Raw genomic sequence first — 19,635 nt, forward strand, 5'->3', positions numbered from 1 at the left:
TAGTTTGTGATTATCTCTGGCGAGCGTCGAACACGGTTGGGAAGGTAGGCTTGTTTTCAGCAAAGAAATCAATGATTTATCATCCATGAAACAATAATCGCATGCTGACTCCAGTCTCAGTGTCTATTTAAAATGTATCTGCTGAAATTAACTGGGTTGGAGGTTTATAGCAATCCATTTAAATGTGTTTGGTTTCCCTGGTGATTTCCCTCAGTTGGTTGTCGAGGTTCTCCTGCTGTGGTAAATGTGTGCATGGTTTGCAATGTAATTTTGTAATTGTACTTTGCAGGTATTTGAGATTTTTGTTTTGTTTTCTTAACTCTTTTTTTTGCTCAGTAGTAACGCTGTGATTTTTTCATTAAAAAAATTGGAGGCTTCTTAAAATCCTTTCTTGTAGCCTTGCCTTGAATTGGTACAATGGAGCGGAAGATGTGTGCTAGGAAGAGCTGCGTGATTGAGCTATGACAGAATTACAGTTGTTAAGAGACCAGAATTTTATTTATATTGACAATCATTTTGGACCAGAATGCGGGTTTTGCTGGTTGATAGATACGTCTTTTGGGACAAATACAAGGGAATCCAGCTTCTTCTGTTTAAAATACCAGTGTTTTAATTCCCAAGGGTTAAAACCATCAGCAAAATGAGGGCAATTTTTAAAAATCAGTATTTTTTTTTAAATAGTATACTGTCCTTAACGTTTCCGGCAGAAAATATTTTTTATTTAGAATCCGGTGATTGTAATATGTGACTGCTGTTCATAGAGTTGTTTTGTAAACCTGATTGTGCAATTCCTATGTGTGTCTCTATGTAAATTTGCAACCAGGTATGCAGCATTTAATAGAAGATGTCGAAGAGTACCAAAGCGATATCTGAAAGGTTGATGAAGTTTACCAGATAGAATCAATAATTCAGTGTGACAAGGATGGATTTTGTTTGCTACTATGTCTTAGTCTTCAACCTTTCAGCTCCAAATACAGCGTGTCTGCAATAGATTGTGTGGAACTGTTAAATTTAAAGCTGGATAAACTGAGCCTGATTTTATCAGTTTCTTTAATACAAACATTTTTGTCACCTAGGAAATGGCTATTGATTTCTATGACTAGTGCTATATTTCTATCCATGTGCATTGAGTTTTCTGGTGGTGAAAGAAAGGGATGAGGGAGCAGAGGAAGGATGTCTTGCTGAATGCTGTCATTATGTATTTGATGAACCTGATGTTGAATGTACAGTACTCTAGGAAGGTAAAAGCTAACAAGATTTTCTTTTTCTCTTTTGGCCCGTCCCCTTCCCCATACAGAGTACAGCCGTTTTGAGGCAAAAATCCATGATTTGCGGGAACAGATGATGAATCACAGTATGAGTTCTGGGTCTGGATCTCTAAGAACCAATCAGAAACGCTCACTATATGTAAGGTAAGTTTGTTTATTTACCTCTCGTCAGCTGGTGACATATAATTTACATAAAATCTAATGGGCATGCATTTTTTAAAAAATGTGTTTGTCTGAGATCGCTTATTCAGGAGGTAGTACACTGTATGCCACAATAACTACAGGTAACAAAATAACAATTGTTTTAAATGACAAGGTTGTCAAGATAGATCGGACACCACCTGGGGCTTTTCACAGGATAACAAGCCGCGGTAATGAAGCTTGTGTATCACTGTTAGACGTAAGAAGTTCTCAATGATCGTGTGACCTACACAACTTCAAATTATACATCTGGCCAAAAAGGATACACTTTACATCAGTTTTCCTATTTGCATCAACAATGACTTGCAATTGTAAACCTGCTTTCACATAGAATGCATGTCTAAAAGCAGTGAACACATATTAATTCTCACTACTTTCAGTCATCCTTCCCCTTCCCACCCGCTTCAGCTTCCAGCCCAGCTCGGGTACCCAGCCAGCAGCGTTAAGCACTTTGAAACATCCTCCCAACGTGAAAGACAATATATAAATGTAAATTGTATTGTATTAAATGCAGTATTTAGATTTTATCAAACGTTTGTTCCTGTTATCTTTTAGGTTATTTTCAGTGAAATATTTCGATAAATGGAAGCTATCTGTAATTGCCTCCACTGCTGGGTGGTGAACTGAATAGGCTGTGTTTATCACGTTGCTATAAAAACTGTTAAGAGTATCGTCTGTCTGTACTTCCCACTAGATATGAATGTGCTACCTTCTAATATAGAAAGCTGCAACTACCCCCCCACACCCCCGCCCCTCCACCTCCACCCCCACCCCCATACTTGTTAATCTGCTGATTTGGGAGCAATTTACAAATTCTATATTCATCTTTTCTCAGGCATCGTTTATCCAATGCAGTCTTATGGAATGGAATTTTCTGATATCACTTTATATCAAAATTCTATTGGATTGGTGGTTTGGCGATATTATGTTATAATAATAATACTTATATTTGATATTGCACCTTTCACGTCAGAGAGTGGTGGATTATGGAGAGTGTAGACTGGGAGGCAAGCAGGGAATAGAAGAAGTCAATAATAATCCTCGCATTTTGACTTAGCACGTTTCACCTTAGGAGGATGTCTCAAAGTGCTTCACAGTATATACTATAAAGTGTAAATTTTGTAGGCAAACACAGCAGCTATTTTACACACAACAATATCCCAGTGAATGACCAATTTTATTTGGGGGATTGATAGACAGGACACCAGGAGAAACTTCCTTCTCTTTTTCAAATAGTGCCATGGGATCTTTCATATCCACCCGAACAGGCAGGCGGAATCTTGGTTTAACATCTCATCCGAAGGAAGGCACCTCCAACAATGAAACACACCCCCAGCACTGCATTGGAGTGTCAGCCTAGACTGTAAATTTGTAGTCCTGGTGTGAGGTTTGAATCTACAACTCTCTGACTCAGAGGCAAGAGTGCTACCAACTGAGACAGACTGACATACAAACGCATTTTGACATACATATTTTGTCCAATTCCCACATGGAAGATTCTCCAGCTCAGCAAGGCTGTCAGGGAGGTGACAGAAATAAGATAAGCTCATCCTCATAGGGAGAGCGGAAAACTTAAAGGCCAATGAAACCGAATTACTTTTATGTGCTTCAAGCAGCCAATTATAGTGATATTGGCAGAGGGCTGGGACCATCTGGCTCATCTGCCTTTTTTGTATGGAAAAAACATACAAGAGGGAAATGGAAAGGTAGGCGAAAAGAAAAGATAATTTGAAGGTGGGAGGGAATAAATCATATAAGCAACAAGGCTTTGTTTTACATTTATATTTATTTTACATTTCATTTTGAAACTGAAATGAGAATAGAAATTGTACTGGATGTCTTAGATGGATTCAGACTAAACATTTACAGAGAGTATTTGCCTTCTAAAAAATAATAATCATTGGATTTGATATAAAGCCTTTCACATCAGGAAGACATCTCAAAAGTGCTTCTTCACAGGATATCTGTAAAGTGAATTGACTGAGTAAGTTATACACGAATAAGGCAGCCAATTTTCACACCGCAACACAAGCACCACAAGTTATAAACAAAATATGTCAGATGTGTTAGCAATTTATTCACCATTTTTCCTGGAGTTTGGACATTGATTTTTTTGTTGTATACATCATTAATACTGCAGTGCTGCCTTTGACAGAAAAAAACACTGATGTTAACAATGCCATGTAGATAGCCTCAGTGTGTTTAGACTTTCACAACTGCATATCCTGTCAGACTGCTGTGATCAGATAGCTTTGTTTTGTTCTTTGAACAATAAAGGAAGTGAAATACAATAAAATCTTCATTTAAAAAAAGGGGCAAATTATATACAGGGAATCAGGGTGGAATTTAAAGATGGCAAGAACTGCCCATTTTTTCTTATATCCAATAATAAGAAACAAAGAAGTAACACATATTTTATACAATGTGTAAAGTTTCAAAACGTCTAGCAAGTACTTAATGTCTAGTGTAGTGATCTTTTATAAGCAAACTCAGCAGTCATTTGTGTTAGTTATGGTATGTGATTTGGAGAGAAACCTGGAGGTGATTGGATAGAGCACTCGCCTCACAAGTGAGAGGATCCAGGTTCGATTCCCGGACAGGGTGAAACCTTCAGCAAGTTTCCTTACTCCATACGCCTCTGTTTACCGTCACAGTATTTCTGTCATGACACTATTCTTGTTATTCTGAATGGTAAAGGTCTCAGGTCTGGGAGGTGCTGTTCAAGTAAGGTTGGTAAGTTGTTGCAGTGCAGTCTGTAAATAGTATCCACTGCAGCCACAATGTTCTGTGGGTCAGGGAATGGATGTTAAGCTGAGTGAGTAGCCATGGTGCTGATGAAGCAAACTGCTCTTCCCCTGGATAATGTTGAGCAGTTTGAGTTTTGTTGCCGTTTTAGCGTATTGGTTAGAGCACTAACTAGCCTGTGACGGAATCCAAGGCGAAATCTTGAGCAAGTTTCCTTACTCCATACGCCTCTGTTTACCGTCACAGTATTTCTGTCATGACACTATTCTTGTTATTCTGAATGGTAAAGGTCTCAGGTCTGGGAGGTGCTGTTCAAGTAAGGTTGGTAAGTTGTTGCAGTGCAGTCTGTAAATAGTATCCACTGCAGCCACAATGTTCTGTGGGTCAGGGAATGGATGTTAAGCTGAGTGAGTAGCCATGGTGCTGATGAAGCAAACTGCTCTTCCCCTGGATAATGTTGAGCAGTTTGAGTTTTGTTGCCGTTTTAGCGTATTGGTTAGAGCACTAACTAGCCTGTGACGGAATCCAAGGCGAAATCTTGAGCAAGTTTCCTTACTCCACACACCTCTGTTTACTTAGCAGTGAGTAGGAACATGGTTGTTAGTCGATTGGCGAATCGCTTTCCAGGGGTAATAATCCCTTAAAAAAATGTGGTCAATCAATCCATGACTGTTTGTAAGACACTTCTTTGTGCAATTGGCTGCTACAGTCAGTTAACTTTACAGTATATTCTGTGAAGAGCTTTGTGACGTCTCAACGATGCGATAAGACGCTATATCAAATGCAAGGATTATTATTATGTCATGATTTGACATAAGACAACAATCCCAGGCAAATACAGAACTATTTTGATAATTCATGTTTCAGTTTATAATTTACCAATAATTTAAAGGTTCCAAAAAATTCAGGCATTGTTGTTATTAAAGCTGGTGCAGAGCTGTTTGAGGAAAAAGTGGTGGAGTGGAATTGCATTTCAAGGCTCTACCATATATGGTTTGTTAGAGCAGTGAAGAGAAGTACAGATTGATATGAACAAACATGTAAATTGGGATTAAGCTGCTTGGAGTATCTAAGAATTTTTAAGGAATTGCTTTTTAATGTTGCTAATGAGTTAGTCTCTTGATATACTCTTTAATAACATTTCAAATTGACAACAAATAGCAGAATTCTGCCCGGGGTTGAAAAATTAAACTGACAACAATATTTTAGGAATGTACATGTACCAAAACAGCAGAAGAAGAAGAAATGAATCAGGCTGCCAGGAGGGTGGTTGAAGCCAAGCACTGGACTCATTTAAAAAATAGCTTAATGTTGTCATGGGAACGCAGTTTGATGGATATTCTGGAAGAATGGGATCAAATGGGTCAAAGCCTCTTCATTCAGATCTTTGTTGTGAACAAGTAGTCCAAACGACACAATGTCTTGTTGCCTTCTGGGCACAAGGTTGAAGTTTGTGGAAGGAAGCAGACCATAGTTGAATAGTGGATATAGAAGAATATTCGGCTGTTTTTGCTCAATTAACTTTGGAATTTGGGATAATCTATCCATGAACATCTCCCACCCACGGCGCCATGGAATATGTTTGTGGTATCTAAAAGATTATTACAGAAATTAATTAACCTTTAGTTAGTCCCGAATCATGGCAATAACATATCGGACTCCTTATTGTTGTTGGATTGCTACTAAGCATAATTGCTGTCACAATTGCTGTATTAAAAGATTTATTTACCTTGTGTTAACAATCCAAAATGCATAGCACTGCCATGGCAGGGGATGGGGATGGGGCTGAAGGTAAAGAACATGTATTATTAATGCGAGGACTAGAGAATCAGAAATGGAATTCTAATTTTCAGCATTATATCAGCTTCAGAATCGCACTCATGCCTTTTTGAAGAACACAACAGTGGCTGCTCATTGGTCCATATTTTGAAATCTGAAAAGCTTGTTCATTTATAGTTCCATGTGTATTTTACAGCTATTTTTTCCTTTTGGTCCAGCTGAAATTATGGAACTGTATTAAAATCTACTTTTGAATATTCGGTGCTTAATGTGATGGCACAAAACTTTTCGGTTGTTCATATGATGATATGAATGAAAACTAGAAATCTTAGTCCTAAATCTGGAAAAATTGTCAACTAAATTTGTTTCAATGCACATAAATTTACCTTTATATTTAGGGTATTTTTGAGTTCTCTATTCAGCAGTGTACTTTTGGTTTTTGGTTTATCATTTTAGAAAAAGAATGGGAAACAGACTGCTGTTCTTTCAAAGAAATACAATTCTTTAAGGATTAATGTGCTTTTCATCTTTTTCTTTCTGAACATGTTTAAATTATGCTCAACTCTTGAGTGTATTACACAGCATGTAAAACAGAGCTGAATTTAAAATTCATGGACACTTGCATGATAATAAAATTATAAGAGAGTTTTTGATAGTAAGCTTGTTTTTTAAACTGCAGGTTCTGGTGATTCATGTGTATTGAAGTGTTTATTAAAATCTATTTTCTCATCCCACATTCTAACATCATATTCTAACATAATCAGTTGTGATTAAAGCATTTTACCCATTGCAAGATCCATGGCATGGTAAACATCTTAGCACTCAAAATGTTAGTGGTCTAATCAGATTGGAATCTTAAGAAAAGGGTGGGATGTATCTGAATTAGTCACAGACGTGCAGCAAATAATTATTTTTACTGCCTCATCACTCTCATCGAATAAAGGAAAGGCAAAAGTCACTTTTAATTTTAAAATTAAAGTGACCTTCTTTATTAAATTATCTGTTGTCTGCAATCATCCTGACCTTTATTGCACTGTTTGTCTGGTTCGTTATATTGTTCCTTAGTTTTCATTGATACCGAAGGTAGACATTTAATTTTTACCAAATTTAGTCTGGGTGATTTTAATCCTGTCTTTCCGATATGATTTTCTTAGTGATTCTGAAAATGAATTTTGTTAAAAACAGCAAAAGTCATCTCTCGAGTCCTGTAACAGTTAGATTTTTTCTGCTCTGTTTTAAAATGGCTTACTTTTCATTTCACAAATGTAATATAAAAATCTGAAGATTTTGAGGAAAATGCTTAATTTTTTTGATCTTTTGTAAAAATCCTTTAAAATCCTGTATAGCCGGCAGCTTATAACCATTAATTATGCACAACAATATAGAAGGCTCTATAATTTTACCACATACTGCTAGTACTATTATTAATAATAATCTTTACATTTGGTTCAGAGCCTTTCATTTCAAGAGAACACATTTTTTTCTTCACAGAATACATTGTAAAGTCACACAGTGACTGTGTTTCGTGACAGGCAATATATGCACAGCAATGTCGCACAAACAGCCATGAAGTGAATGACCAATATTATTTGGGGGGGTTGTTGTAACTGTAACTGGTGGAAATAATTGAACAGGTTAGGGAACTGATATCCCTTTACCATGGATCCCATTTATATGGTTTATCTGATCTGTTGGAGTTGAGACGAATGAAGTTGAAATTGTTTGTTTACCAACCTTGGCTGGCATTGACTGCTTCTTCCATGGTATCCCTATGCCTGCTACAATATATTCGCTTTTAAGCAAGTTTTTGCCTCAGGAGGAGTAAGCAAGAACTCAAAGAGTAGAGTGCATCAGCAAGAAAATAGGCTGAAAGAGATTACATGATAGGCAGATGTAAAACCCTGTAGGCCTTTTAATGCAGGGGAGAACATGGGCTGTAATTTTGGATGAGTTATAGCTTATGGAGGTTTGTGTTAGGATGGCTAATAAGACGATTATTAAAATACTCCATGAAGTCATGATTAAAGGTTTTGCCAGTGGTTAGGGTGAGATAAAGATGTAAATGGGCAATGTTTCATGGATAGAAAATGGTGATCAGAGCCATAGGTATGAAAATGTTCTCAAAAACTGAACAAATGTCTGACAGCAATTTGTCAGTACATAAAGAGTCCTGGAATTAAGGGTGGAGGCAGAGAGATAGAGCTGAGTGGTATATCTGTGTCAACAAGGGGAAGCATATAGATAACCCTGGGGTGCGTTAGGTGAGAAACCATTTGAGGGAATTCAATGAAAGCTGTATTACTGCAGTAATACAAATAATGTCATTTCTTTTAATAATGTTTTTTAGACTGTTTAATCTCCATTTTAGTCTCCTTGAATAATATGCCCTTGTGATCCGGCTCCTCCTCACACATTAGCGATACAAGCAGAATCTTATTGTACATCTTCTACATGCAAAACAGCAGCATGTCTGACTTTGTCTGATATCTCCTATCAGACCTCAGTTTCTGTCTCAACACTGTTTCAGAAATGTTGTATCTTTATTTCTAGTTTTTACTTATTTCTGTTGAAAAATTCAAAAGAGGAAAGAAAATGGTGTTACTTTCTCTTTCCCCTCCCTCCCTCCCTCCCTCCTCTAAAGCACAGAATTGTTTGATATTAAATTATGAAAAATGACAGGGAATACACAATGAATGGTGCAACACACATTAGTTTACCCTACTAATGTTCTATGACCTGGAAGGTACAGATTTATGTATTTTTGTATAACAAAAACTGTTTGTGGAAACAATCTTATAGAAAATTAGACTTGAACTATCTGTCCTACAGTCTGTATAAATGTTCTATCTAACATCCAAGATAGAATGGAAAAGCTGAAAATGTGTATCTACAGTATTTGATGGATTTGGGTTCCATTTAGATTCAGTTTCTGTCCTGGTGGTATACATTTGACTACAAGCACAACTACTCCAAACGTCACTTTAATTTACACAAGCAGCAAATCATTTCTAACCGGATGCTATAATTAGAATCCTTTACAAAGTAAATCATGTCTTCACTGTGCTTTAGGGTGCTGCTGTGAACTTTGTTGCTGACTCTTTGAAGTAGGGTCAAGGTGTAAAGGAGAGCCTATTGCAGAGGATGTTGAGTTCACTTTGTCCTCCAAGATTAATCCCTATCGACATATACACATTATTACTTTTTTGTTTGGGAATATCACCAGAATGACACAGAACACAGAGACTCAAACTACTATTCCAGTACTTCCCAGAAATCCTGAGGAATTGTTGGAGCTACAAAATTAAATGGATATTGGGCATACATGTTAAATCTTCACTTCAAATCATTAATCAAGCTGTATTTAACAATCCTTTCACTCCGGCAAATTTATCATCCTCACAGAATCCATTTCACACAGTTGCTATAGAAACATCATAAAATCTGTTTACAGCAGACTGTTTTCAGGGGAACGTGTTTTGTGATTACTGAAATGTGAGAGGAATTATTCACACTATTTCCATTTTTAGGCTATCATTTATGCCATTTAATAAAGGGAAGAAGCATCCCCTTAAAAATAATGTTTGAATGCAAGTAAGTGATATTTAGATGAGGATAACTGCTTATCTTCAACAAGACAGCTGCTATTTTATTTAGCTCCTAATTTTTAAATCCATTGTGTTTTGTAAATAAACTGAGGAGACAGAATGTAACTATGAAGGTAGGTAGGGTTATTCACTAGCAACAGAGTAAGGTAAGTATAATTAAACATATATTTTATCTGAACCCGGGCATTGTTTCTTCGTTTTAAAGAAACTTTGTCTTCATGAACACCTGGGTTTTTTTTGCTTGGGAGGAGAATATCTAGAAAAGTAATACTTAATTTTCAGCACAATACAACATGGAAATGATGGGAACATGTGGTTTGATTTTGTTTACTTCATAAAATTTTACGTGTGGGAAAAAAAGTGTACCTTTAACTGTCTTAATCTCAAACAGCATGTTAGCTTCCACCAACAAAACACAGTCAATACACTTCACAGTATACCCTGTGAGGTGCTATGGGACGTCCTCCATAGAAATATGAATAAGAAATATAAAATATGAATGGTTGCTGTACTAAATGTAAGGATTCTTCTTATTATTTTATCAGTTTTGTTTTCTGATGAAATAATATGGTGATTTGTTTTATAATGAATAAATCACAAAATGTAATAAATGTGGAGTCCTGTAGCTCAGTGGTTAGAGCACTCGCTTTGCAAGCGAGAGACCTGAGTTCAATTCCAGGCAGGGCGACACCTTGGGCAAGTTTCTTTACTCCACATGCCTAATAATAATCCCTCCAAAATAACAAAACAATAATAAATTGGTCATTTTCAATCCATGACTGTTTGTGGAACATTGCTGTGCGCAATTGGCTGTCGTGTTCGCCCACAAATATACAGTCAATTCACTTTACAGTATATTCTGTGAAGCGCTTTGGGACGTCTAGAAGACGTGAAAAGCGCTATATCAAATGCAAGGATTATTATTATTATTATATTATTAAATCATGCCCTGTCTATATGCCTGGACCCCAAAGCAATATTGCTTCCATCAATAGAGCGATGTGGAGTCAAACACTGAATTCCTACTTCTTTCTCTTCTCATCCCACCTTGCATTGACCAGGCACTGTTCATAATAATAATAATAATAATCCTTGCATTTGATATAGCGCTTTTTCACGTCCGGAGGACGTCCCAAATTGCTTCACAGAACACACTGTAAAGTGAATTGACTGTATATTTGTGGGCGAACGCGGCAGCCTATTGCGTACAGCAATGTCCCACAAACAGTCGTAGATTGAAAATGACCAATTTATTATTGTTTTGTTTTTGGAGGGATTATTATTAGGAAGGAAACTTGCCCAAGGTTTCGCCCTCTGCCTGGAATTGAACTCAGGTCTCTCACTTGCAAAGCGAGTGCTCTAACCACTGAGCTACTGGACTCCAACCTACAGTAGGGATGCTGAGTTCAGTGTAGGGGTAAAGGAGCAATCTGAATCAAATTTCATTCACTGTATTTGTACTTATTTGTGCAAATTGAAGCACTACCAGAACCACTTCCCCATGGTCATCTTAGGAGTGGAATTCCAGCAAGATTTGCTTCTGAATTGTTCTGCTCAGCCTAATTTTCATGGTGAAATTGCACCGATTGTCTATTCAAAGTACAACGTAAACAGCAACCAGATGTTCAAGCTATGTAGGTCTGTACATGTGATGACCTTCTCCTGGTGAGCAACTGTTGATTATCACTTGATAAAACTTAACATTAATTGTACCACAATTGTCAGTCCTAGAAATGATTAGGCACAAGCCAAATTGTATAGAATACCCTGATCACGTGTGCTTGGCATCTTGCCATCTAACAAAAAGAGAAAAAAAAACACTCAAAGATAACCAATAAAATTAAAGAATAGATTCAATCATGAATCCAACACAAAACATTTGCTGGTACTGGTACACCCAGGTACATTGTGATACTTCCAAGTTTTTTTTATTCTAAATATGTGATATTTGGATTGTGATTTATTTTCCTTTAATCTCTATTCGTTAAAAATGTTTGTTGCTGTTGTCTCCTCTCCTGCTGTTTTGGTAGCATAGAAGGACACCTACAAACTATTATGTCAAATAGTATCATATTCTCAAAGCTGAAGTTCAGTTGGGTAAGTGTGAATTAGAGGACTTATATCTTATACAAACCTGTTAAACTTTGCCTATTGGAATACTTTCTGTTACACAATATGTTCTTGCATTTTAAAGGGAGATGGAAGTACTGTGCTTCTCATTTTAATTGATGCAAAAGGATTGTGTGTTTTGGGACACAAGGGGCCCTAGAAACAGTGCAGGGAGATCAATAATAATAATATAATAATAATAATAATTCTTGCATTTGATATAGCGCCTTATCACGTCTTTGAGACGTCTCAAAGCGACAGACAATTTAAGGACAGACACTGGGAAATATTTCTTTACCCAGAGGGAAATTACCAGGTTACACAAACACAAGTGTGTTTGAGGCCAGAATGCTGGACTCGTTAAGAAAATAGGTTGATTCTTCGATAGGAAGGTGATAGAGTGGGTCTTCTGAAAGGGTGAGGTCAAATGCCCCATCTTCACCTGAACCTCTCTTGTTTCCTGAGAGAAGGGAAACACAGTTCACAGGGCAGACTAAGATATAAAATATACCAGTAATGAGGCTTCGTGTATCACCTTTCTAACGTTTCAGTGCTATTAAACGATACGCAGATAAGTGTAACTGCTTATTTTTAACAAGAAAGCAGACATCTCAGACAATACTTTTGTCTACAAGTATTCATTGTATTCATACATTTAAATTTAGAATTAACCATCACTTCCTGAAACAAATTTGTTAAAATCTGTTACCTGTTGTTGGTATCCAGGACAATTTCACTAAGTCTTCCTGTGCTGGCATCCATCAAAATTGTGAGACATCTGTTCTTGTTACAGTTACTTCCAATTTTCAAGTTAGTCTTAACCTGTCACATTTGAAGAATAAGTTGTGGTCAGTTGTAGCCTTCCTTTTTTAAGAACTGCATAAATAATAATAAAGAGATAATAAATAATCCTTGCATTTGAAATAGCGCCTTAATACGTTGTTGAGACACCTCGAAGCGCTTCACAGAATATACTGTAAAGTAAATTGACTGTATATTTTGTGGGCGAACCGCAGCAACCAATTTTACACAGTAGTGTCCCACAAACAGTCGGGAATTGAGGGACCAAATTATTAGTTATTTATTTTTGAAGGGTCTATTAGCATCGGAAAGTGATCTACTAAGTGAGGTACAACTGGATTTCTATTTACTGCTAGGTAAATAGAGGCGTGTGGAGTAAGGAAACTTGTACAAGGTTTTGCCCTTGGGAAGAACCCACCTTCCAGTTAAAACTAAATTAAACAATGTTCCCCAATTCTACACAATCCTAAATTTTAAGAAGTGGAATTTAGGGCCTCTGAGATATGAAAGGCATTAAAAGTGTTCACACTAAAGGTGAGAAGGCCACAGTAAAGAAGGGAAGGCTCAAAGAAGATCTTGTTGAATTATTCAAGATTTATACCCAAATCCAAGTGTTTAATGTGGTCAAGAAAGAGAATATGCATTTTACTCAAGAGGGAGAAGCTTACATGTAATTAGTTTACACATAAAATGTTGAATGTATTCAAGGAGGCATTGGAGGCAGATTGTGCCAACAGATACAAAAGTGAATTAGATAACTGTTTGTTGAGAAATTCAATTGAGGAGTAAGCGAGATAGAGTTCTGCAGGAATCTTATTTAAACTTTGGGACCCATCAGATGGATTTTAATGGTCTTCCAGTCCTGTATATATTCCTATGTTTCAAAATGCAGGATGGCAGCTATGGAAATTGAATATTCAGAGCAGGCTGCCTCAAAATCAACCTGCCCAAAGGGCTGTCAATGTGCTTTTTACAAATGTGTGTTGTGTAACAAAATAAAATTCTCACAAAATCGGAAACAAAGCTCAGAACTAGTAACTGTTTTTTCATCAACATGTAGATTTTGATCTGCTTCAGCCGATTTTTACTTTAGCAGTTTATGTTATGAATTTCTTTATTTCCCAGGAGGTTAACAAATTTGCATGAATAAAACAACAGGATGAGCTGACTAATACATTAGAGGGAAAAACACACTGTGTGTGGGGGGGGAGGAATGCCTAAATTAGAATTGTATCACGGTTGTTATGTCCTAGTTTGATTCACAGAAAAAGATGCAATAAATTAGCTTAAGAATTATATTGTTTACAGACAAACCTCACAACGCCACCCTGTAAGATGTATTCTGTTCTCCCAAAAATTGCACTGTCTGTACTAAGGTTATATATTTATACTCTTGGTTAGGGATGTCAATCCAGCATCTTGATGATGTACAACAACAACTTGCACTTACATAGCGCCCTCTACGCAGAGTAGTGTCTCAGAGAACTTAACAGTGGCGGAGCCTGGCTCGGAGCCGGTGGGGTGGAGGGCGGGGGAGGGTAGCTGTAAGGGAGGTTTTCAGGCAGGACTTGAAAACGGCAAGAGAGGGGGCAAGGCAGAGGGTATCCAGAGTTTCGGGGCGTAGTGGCTGAAAGCGCGACCTCCAAGGTTGGAGCAGACGGTGTGTGGGACAAGCAGGAGGCCAGTGCCAGTCGAACAGAAGCGTCCTGTGGTGGATTAGGCAGAGAAGAGGTCCGAGAGGTAGGGAGGTGCCAGAGAGTGAAGACGAGAGTGATGATCTTGAAGTCAATCCGTTCGGTGATGGGGAGCCAGTGGAACCTGTCCAGAACTGGCGAGATGGGGTCAGATCATGACATTATTAACACTGAAACTAGTGCCTTTGTTGCCTTTGGTGGTTTGAGGGGCGTGGAATTTGATTATGAACTTGCGCGTGTCTTTGACCCACATTTAGGAAGCTGTGTTACAACGCTACACTTTATGCTTGGGGATATTTTGTTATGGGACTAATTTGGCCCAGGGGACAAACGTAAAATATATATATATATTTAGTGTATTCACAGCTTAAAGGACCACATGCAGTAATTCATAATCAGCGTTATCTTTCAATTAAAAGTGTTCTAACTTTTTTAAAATAGCATCTGAGTGATTAGTCCCAGCATTGTACTACTGTAGTAATGAGTATATTTTGCAGGAAAATTGCCCTAAATATTCAAAAGTTTACAGAAAATAAATGAGGGCTGAAAAAAGCCTCATATCTGTCCTATTGTGAGTCATTAGGAGCACATTTTTTGATAAGAAAATAGCTATAGGGATTGTGAATCACATGATTTTTATTTAATGTGTTTCTGTTGGTTTTGTGTAGATTTAAATTGTGAATGGACATGACCACATGGGGAAATGGTGTGACGGAATCAATACACACATGCACCACACATACACACGCACATGCAACAAACACACACGCACACACACAACACACACACACATTCAACACACACACATGCAATACACTCACACACACACACATTCAACACACACACATGCAATACACTCACACACAAGACACACACACGCAACACACACACACACACACACACACACTCGCAGGACAGTGTTTTCCTCTAATGGCTTCCAGACAGTTCTCTTGGTGCAATGATTAGCAAACAATTCAAACGAACATATTGAAAAAACAAGAGACAACAAATGTTGCTTTGTAATTGTTTTTTAAAAGGTGTCCCAGCCGTGAGATTTCCTATTCAAAAATCAATGTACTATTGGACAGATAAATCATTACATAATTTTGCTGGTATTTCAAAAAATAACCAGCATACTTTAGAGGTTATTTTACGGGGACACCAAGAATAACAATTTTTTTTAATTATATGATGGGAAAACCATTATAAAGATGATGTGAAAAGATAATTATTCAGAACGCTAAGTTTAACTCTTTATTTCCCTCCCCCTGCAGACACACATATACGTGCCTATCTCCGCAAGCCTATCACCATATCCTTACCCGCTCCACTGGCTCCTCATTCCCCTTTGGATCGAGTTCAAGATCCTTATCCTAGCCTCATGATCTTGTCCCACCCTGCAACCCCTTCAAACTCTACCAAACCACCCAATCCAGAGAAATCAGACCAGCTATTGAGGCAGAGAAATATTTGGTTTGAGCCATTGTGCCCAAGTTGTGAGGGAGGGGGGAGGAAGAGAGAATGTTCCTCAATTACTGGGCCTAAAATCAAATTACTGGACCTAAAAGTTCTGAGCTTAGCAGTGAATGTTTTTCAACCCTTGAGACTTGCAGAAAACAACAAACAATTGAGTTTTTATAACCTGTGTTTTGACATTCTGGAAAATTCATAAAATAATCCAGTACTTTGACTCAGAGTTTATCTATTGTGGTGACATGAAGTATTGGTGGAGTGGTTGGCTGCAGACTCATCTCTGAGATTCCCAACACAATTAAGGAAATCTCTGAGCAAAGGGACTCACCTTGAGGCAGAAGGGCATTGGGATTGAATCATCCTGACTACACATGCACCTCCTGAATAAAGGAAATCAAGTCAGCAGCTTATCCCTTGAATTGTATATGGCATGAAGACACTGAGAAGGAAAAAAGACTTGCACTTTTTTGTGTGGCAGTAGCAATAAGACAGTGTTATTTGGACTATTTGCCACATTTTAGACATACAATACCTGATTGCTACAAACACATTTTTGAAGCACTTCTGATTTTAAAAAATCAACTGCATTTTGTTCTATGATTATTTAAAACACTTACTAACGCATTTATACAGGGACATTGACAACATCCTCGAGAAGACTACAATACCGGGTGTAAGGTCAAATAATGATAATGGCTCCAGATTCAATTCCTGGCCGGGCCAAACCTTAGGCAAGTTTCCTTACTCCACACGCCTGTTTATCTGACCCCAGCTCGGGTCTGAAATGCTGAAAACTGTCCAGCGCCTTGGGACGTCCTCCCGACGTGAAAAGTGCTATTCAAATGTAATCGTTGTTGTTATCTAGCAGTAACTATAGGTACCCAGTCAGTTGGTGGATCGCTTTCCGGCGGTAATAATCCCTCCCCCCAAAAACAATTAAAGACTGTTTATAGGGTACTACTGTGCGCAATTGGCTCCTGCATTTCGTCCCCGAAATATACAGTCAATCCACTTTACAATATACTCTGTAAAGCCTTTGAGACGTCTCATTGACGTAATAAGGCAACATATCTAATGCAAGGATTATTATTAGAATATAGTATAAGGGTCACTTTGTCATGTAGAACACTGTGATTTCCAGAACAATTCCAAAATTGCTGCAGTATTTACAATTTAAATCCATAAAGCAACCATTTTAAAATGAGACTCAAAATAACTTCAAAAAAACAGTCTACTTATGGCAGAGCTGCATTGAGGTAAGCTAGGTAGTTCATCAGACTTAATCTTTCAACCTTTATTAGGTTTGCATTAGAAATGAAACAAAATGTTCTTTTGATTGACAGGTAACACATTGCATGCACTCATCTTTAATGCATGAGAGTTGCAAAGCAGTGTGGGTTTTATATTTGGCAAAATTGAGGACGATTTCTAAATGTAAAAACATTAATTATAAGATGATTCTGTTTCATGAATCCTGAACCGAAAATAAAAAGCTCAAGATTGTTTCTCACTGCCACAAGAAAAATAAAGCCCTCAAAGTCACAGGAAGCGATAGACTTGATACGCATTCGGGTCTCCAATCTGAAATAACTTGTAATAAAATATTTTATTCTGCCAATGTGCTGGAGCTATTATAAATAATTTCTGCCATAGACAAAATATAAAATGCATTTTGTAAATACAAGAGGAGCAAAGGGAAAATAATAATAATAATAATAATAATAATCCTTGCATTTGATATAGCGCTTTTCACGTCAGGAGGACGTCCCAGCCAATTGCGCACAGCAATGTCCCACAAACAGTCATGGATTGAAAATGACCAATTTTGATTATTGTTTTTGTTTTTTGGAGGGATTATTAAGCGGGTGGAGTAAGGAAACTTGCCCAAGGTTTCGCCCTGCCTGGAATTGAACTCATGTCTCTCACTTGCAAAGCGAGTGCTCTAACCACTGAGCTAAGGGACTCCAAAATATACACATGCACATTGCAATTGTCTAGTCTTGGCACAATAACACTTTTTACTTGCACTTTTGCTAAATAGTTCACACTGCCTATTTAACAAAAGAAGGTTACAGATAGATAGATATTTAACATTTAATTTAATTCACAAGAAAGCAGTTCTTACTCAGGGAGACTAGACTGAGCAGGACAGTGTCATAGCGGGTGTCGAGGATTATAGATGGATATCGCCATTTACTGAAGTTGCTGTCAACTTTAACTTAATCACTTGGCTTATGTGCCCAAACATGAGAACTGCTGACAAGGACAGAGATACTCCCAAGTCAGGTGTGCCACTTTCTTGTTGCATATCCTTCTGAAATGTTGAAAATTATTTTTTTTCATATTCTATTTTGAGGTTTGTTGCCAGCTTTTGAATTTTGTAACCTTTGCCTACAGTTGGTGTACATTACTAGGTCCTGTAATACCCAATATTTTGGAATGGTAACAAAATAAATTAATCTAAGCACAAGTAGAAAATGGGTTTTTAAATAGGAATCAAAATGAGTAAATACACTCATCAGAAAAGGTATATTAATGTCAAACATTTGCATTTTTTTTTGCCAGCAAGCGTTAGTTTATTGTTAGCAAATTAATTGAACAAGAATTTCTCCATTTTTGGGGGAAATATGAAACATACAAAATTGTAGTACAGCCTGACAGGAAAGAGTTGTGTTTGCCCTAAAGAATAAACAAATTTGAAACCCAATGAACTGGAAGTGTTATAAACATCAAGTGTGATATGTACCCTCTTCTTGAATTATAATGGTGTTACTTTCACATTTTGTGTTCAGACACTTACCTCATCCACTGTGCCTCAAATAGACAAGTTGTAACAACTTTGATACAAGGAATAAAAAATGTCTTTGGGTTGAAATACTTTTGGTTTATCAGTTTGATTGCCATCCCTTTATTATGTTTGGAATTTTTTTTTGCTAATGTTGCATGTCACACGTTAAACGGTATAAATGTCAGTATTTTAAAGAAACTTGACTGAAGAAAAAAATTGTTAATAACTTTGTGGTGTCTATGTTACACCTGAGAGAATACCTTTAATAATTTAGGTCTCTTGATCTTTCCTTCAATTTTCTCTGCTCACCCTTTGTCTTCTGATGGTGTCTTGAGTTATTGTTTGAAAGATGTTGCAGCCTCCTGGTACCACACCCCAGTGCCAGCTCTTCATACTCAAGCAACAACAACAACAAAATTACATTTATAGAGCGCCTTTCATGTCGGGAGGACGTCCTAAAGCGCTGAACAATCAAGTGTTGGGGCCCGAGCATGGGGGAGGGGTGGTGTAGGGGTGAGGGAAGGCAGAGAGGTGGGAGGGCGACCGAAGGCACAATCAAAGTGGAGGGTCTTGAGACCGGCTTTGAAGAAGGCAAGAGAGGAAACGAGGTGAAGGGAGTGTAGGATGGAGTTCCAGAGTTTGGGGGCAGAGAGGCTGAAAGCCCGGCCACCGATGGTAGGGCGGGTCGGGCGGGAGACATGGAGCAGGCCGTGGCCTGATGAACGGAGGGAGCGGGCAGGTTGGTAGGGAGTCAGCAGGTCAGAGAGGTAGGAGGGGGCAAGGCCATGGATGGCCTTAAAGGTGAGGACGAGGATCTTGAACTCGATCCTCTGGGGGATGGGGAGCCAGTGGAGTTGGGCGAGGGTGGGAGTGATGGCGTTACGGTGCCTGGTGCGTGAGAGTACACGAGCTGCAGAGTTTGGGATGATCTGCAGCTTGTGAAGGGAAGTGTTGGGAAGGCCGATGAGGAGGAAGTTTCCATAATCGAGCTTTGATGTGACGAATGCATGGTTGAGGGTTTTGGCAGCCTGAGGGGTGAGGCAGTGGCGGAGTCTGGCAATGTTGTGGAGGTGGTGGTAGGCAGTGCCGGTCATGGCGTGAATGTGGGGAAGAAAGGACAGTTCAGGGTCTAACAAGATACCCAGGTTCCTGACTGGCTTAGTGAGGTTGAG

At 38.1% G+C, this 19,635-nt stretch overlaps 1 protein-coding gene and 1 long non-coding RNA gene across 11 annotated transcripts in view; one reads left to right on the top strand and one right to left on the bottom strand.

Moving 5' to 3' along the window:
* The window catches only part of dlg2 (discs, large homolog 2 (Drosophila)), a 430,051-nt gene that overhangs the window by 335,609 nt on the left and 74,807 nt on the right, over positions 1-19,635 (top strand). For all 10 annotated transcript variants that reach the window (XM_042334109.1, XM_042334110.1, XM_042334111.1 and 7 more), the window contains one exon: positions 1,298-1,412. In XM_042334109.1, the coding sequence (XP_042190043.1) occupies positions 1,298-1,412 (115 nt within the window). The remainder of the gene's footprint in view (positions 1-1,297; positions 1,413-19,635) is intronic.
* On the bottom strand, positions 12,424-18,852 carry LOC121848877. Its single transcript, XR_006085005.1, has 3 exons — positions 18,724-18,852; positions 16,004-16,055; positions 12,424-12,529 (listed from the first exon to the last, which is right to left on the bottom strand). It is a non-coding gene; the product is annotated as an uncharacterized LOC121848877 (long non-coding RNA).

Source organism: Callorhinchus milii, unplaced genomic scaffold, assembly GCF_018977255.1.
Source record: "Callorhinchus milii isolate IMCB2004 unplaced genomic scaffold, IMCB_Cmil_1.0 Scaffold4, whole genome shotgun sequence".
Lineage (NCBI taxonomy): Eukaryota > Metazoa > Chordata > Chondrichthyes > Chimaeriformes > Callorhinchidae > Callorhinchus > Callorhinchus milii.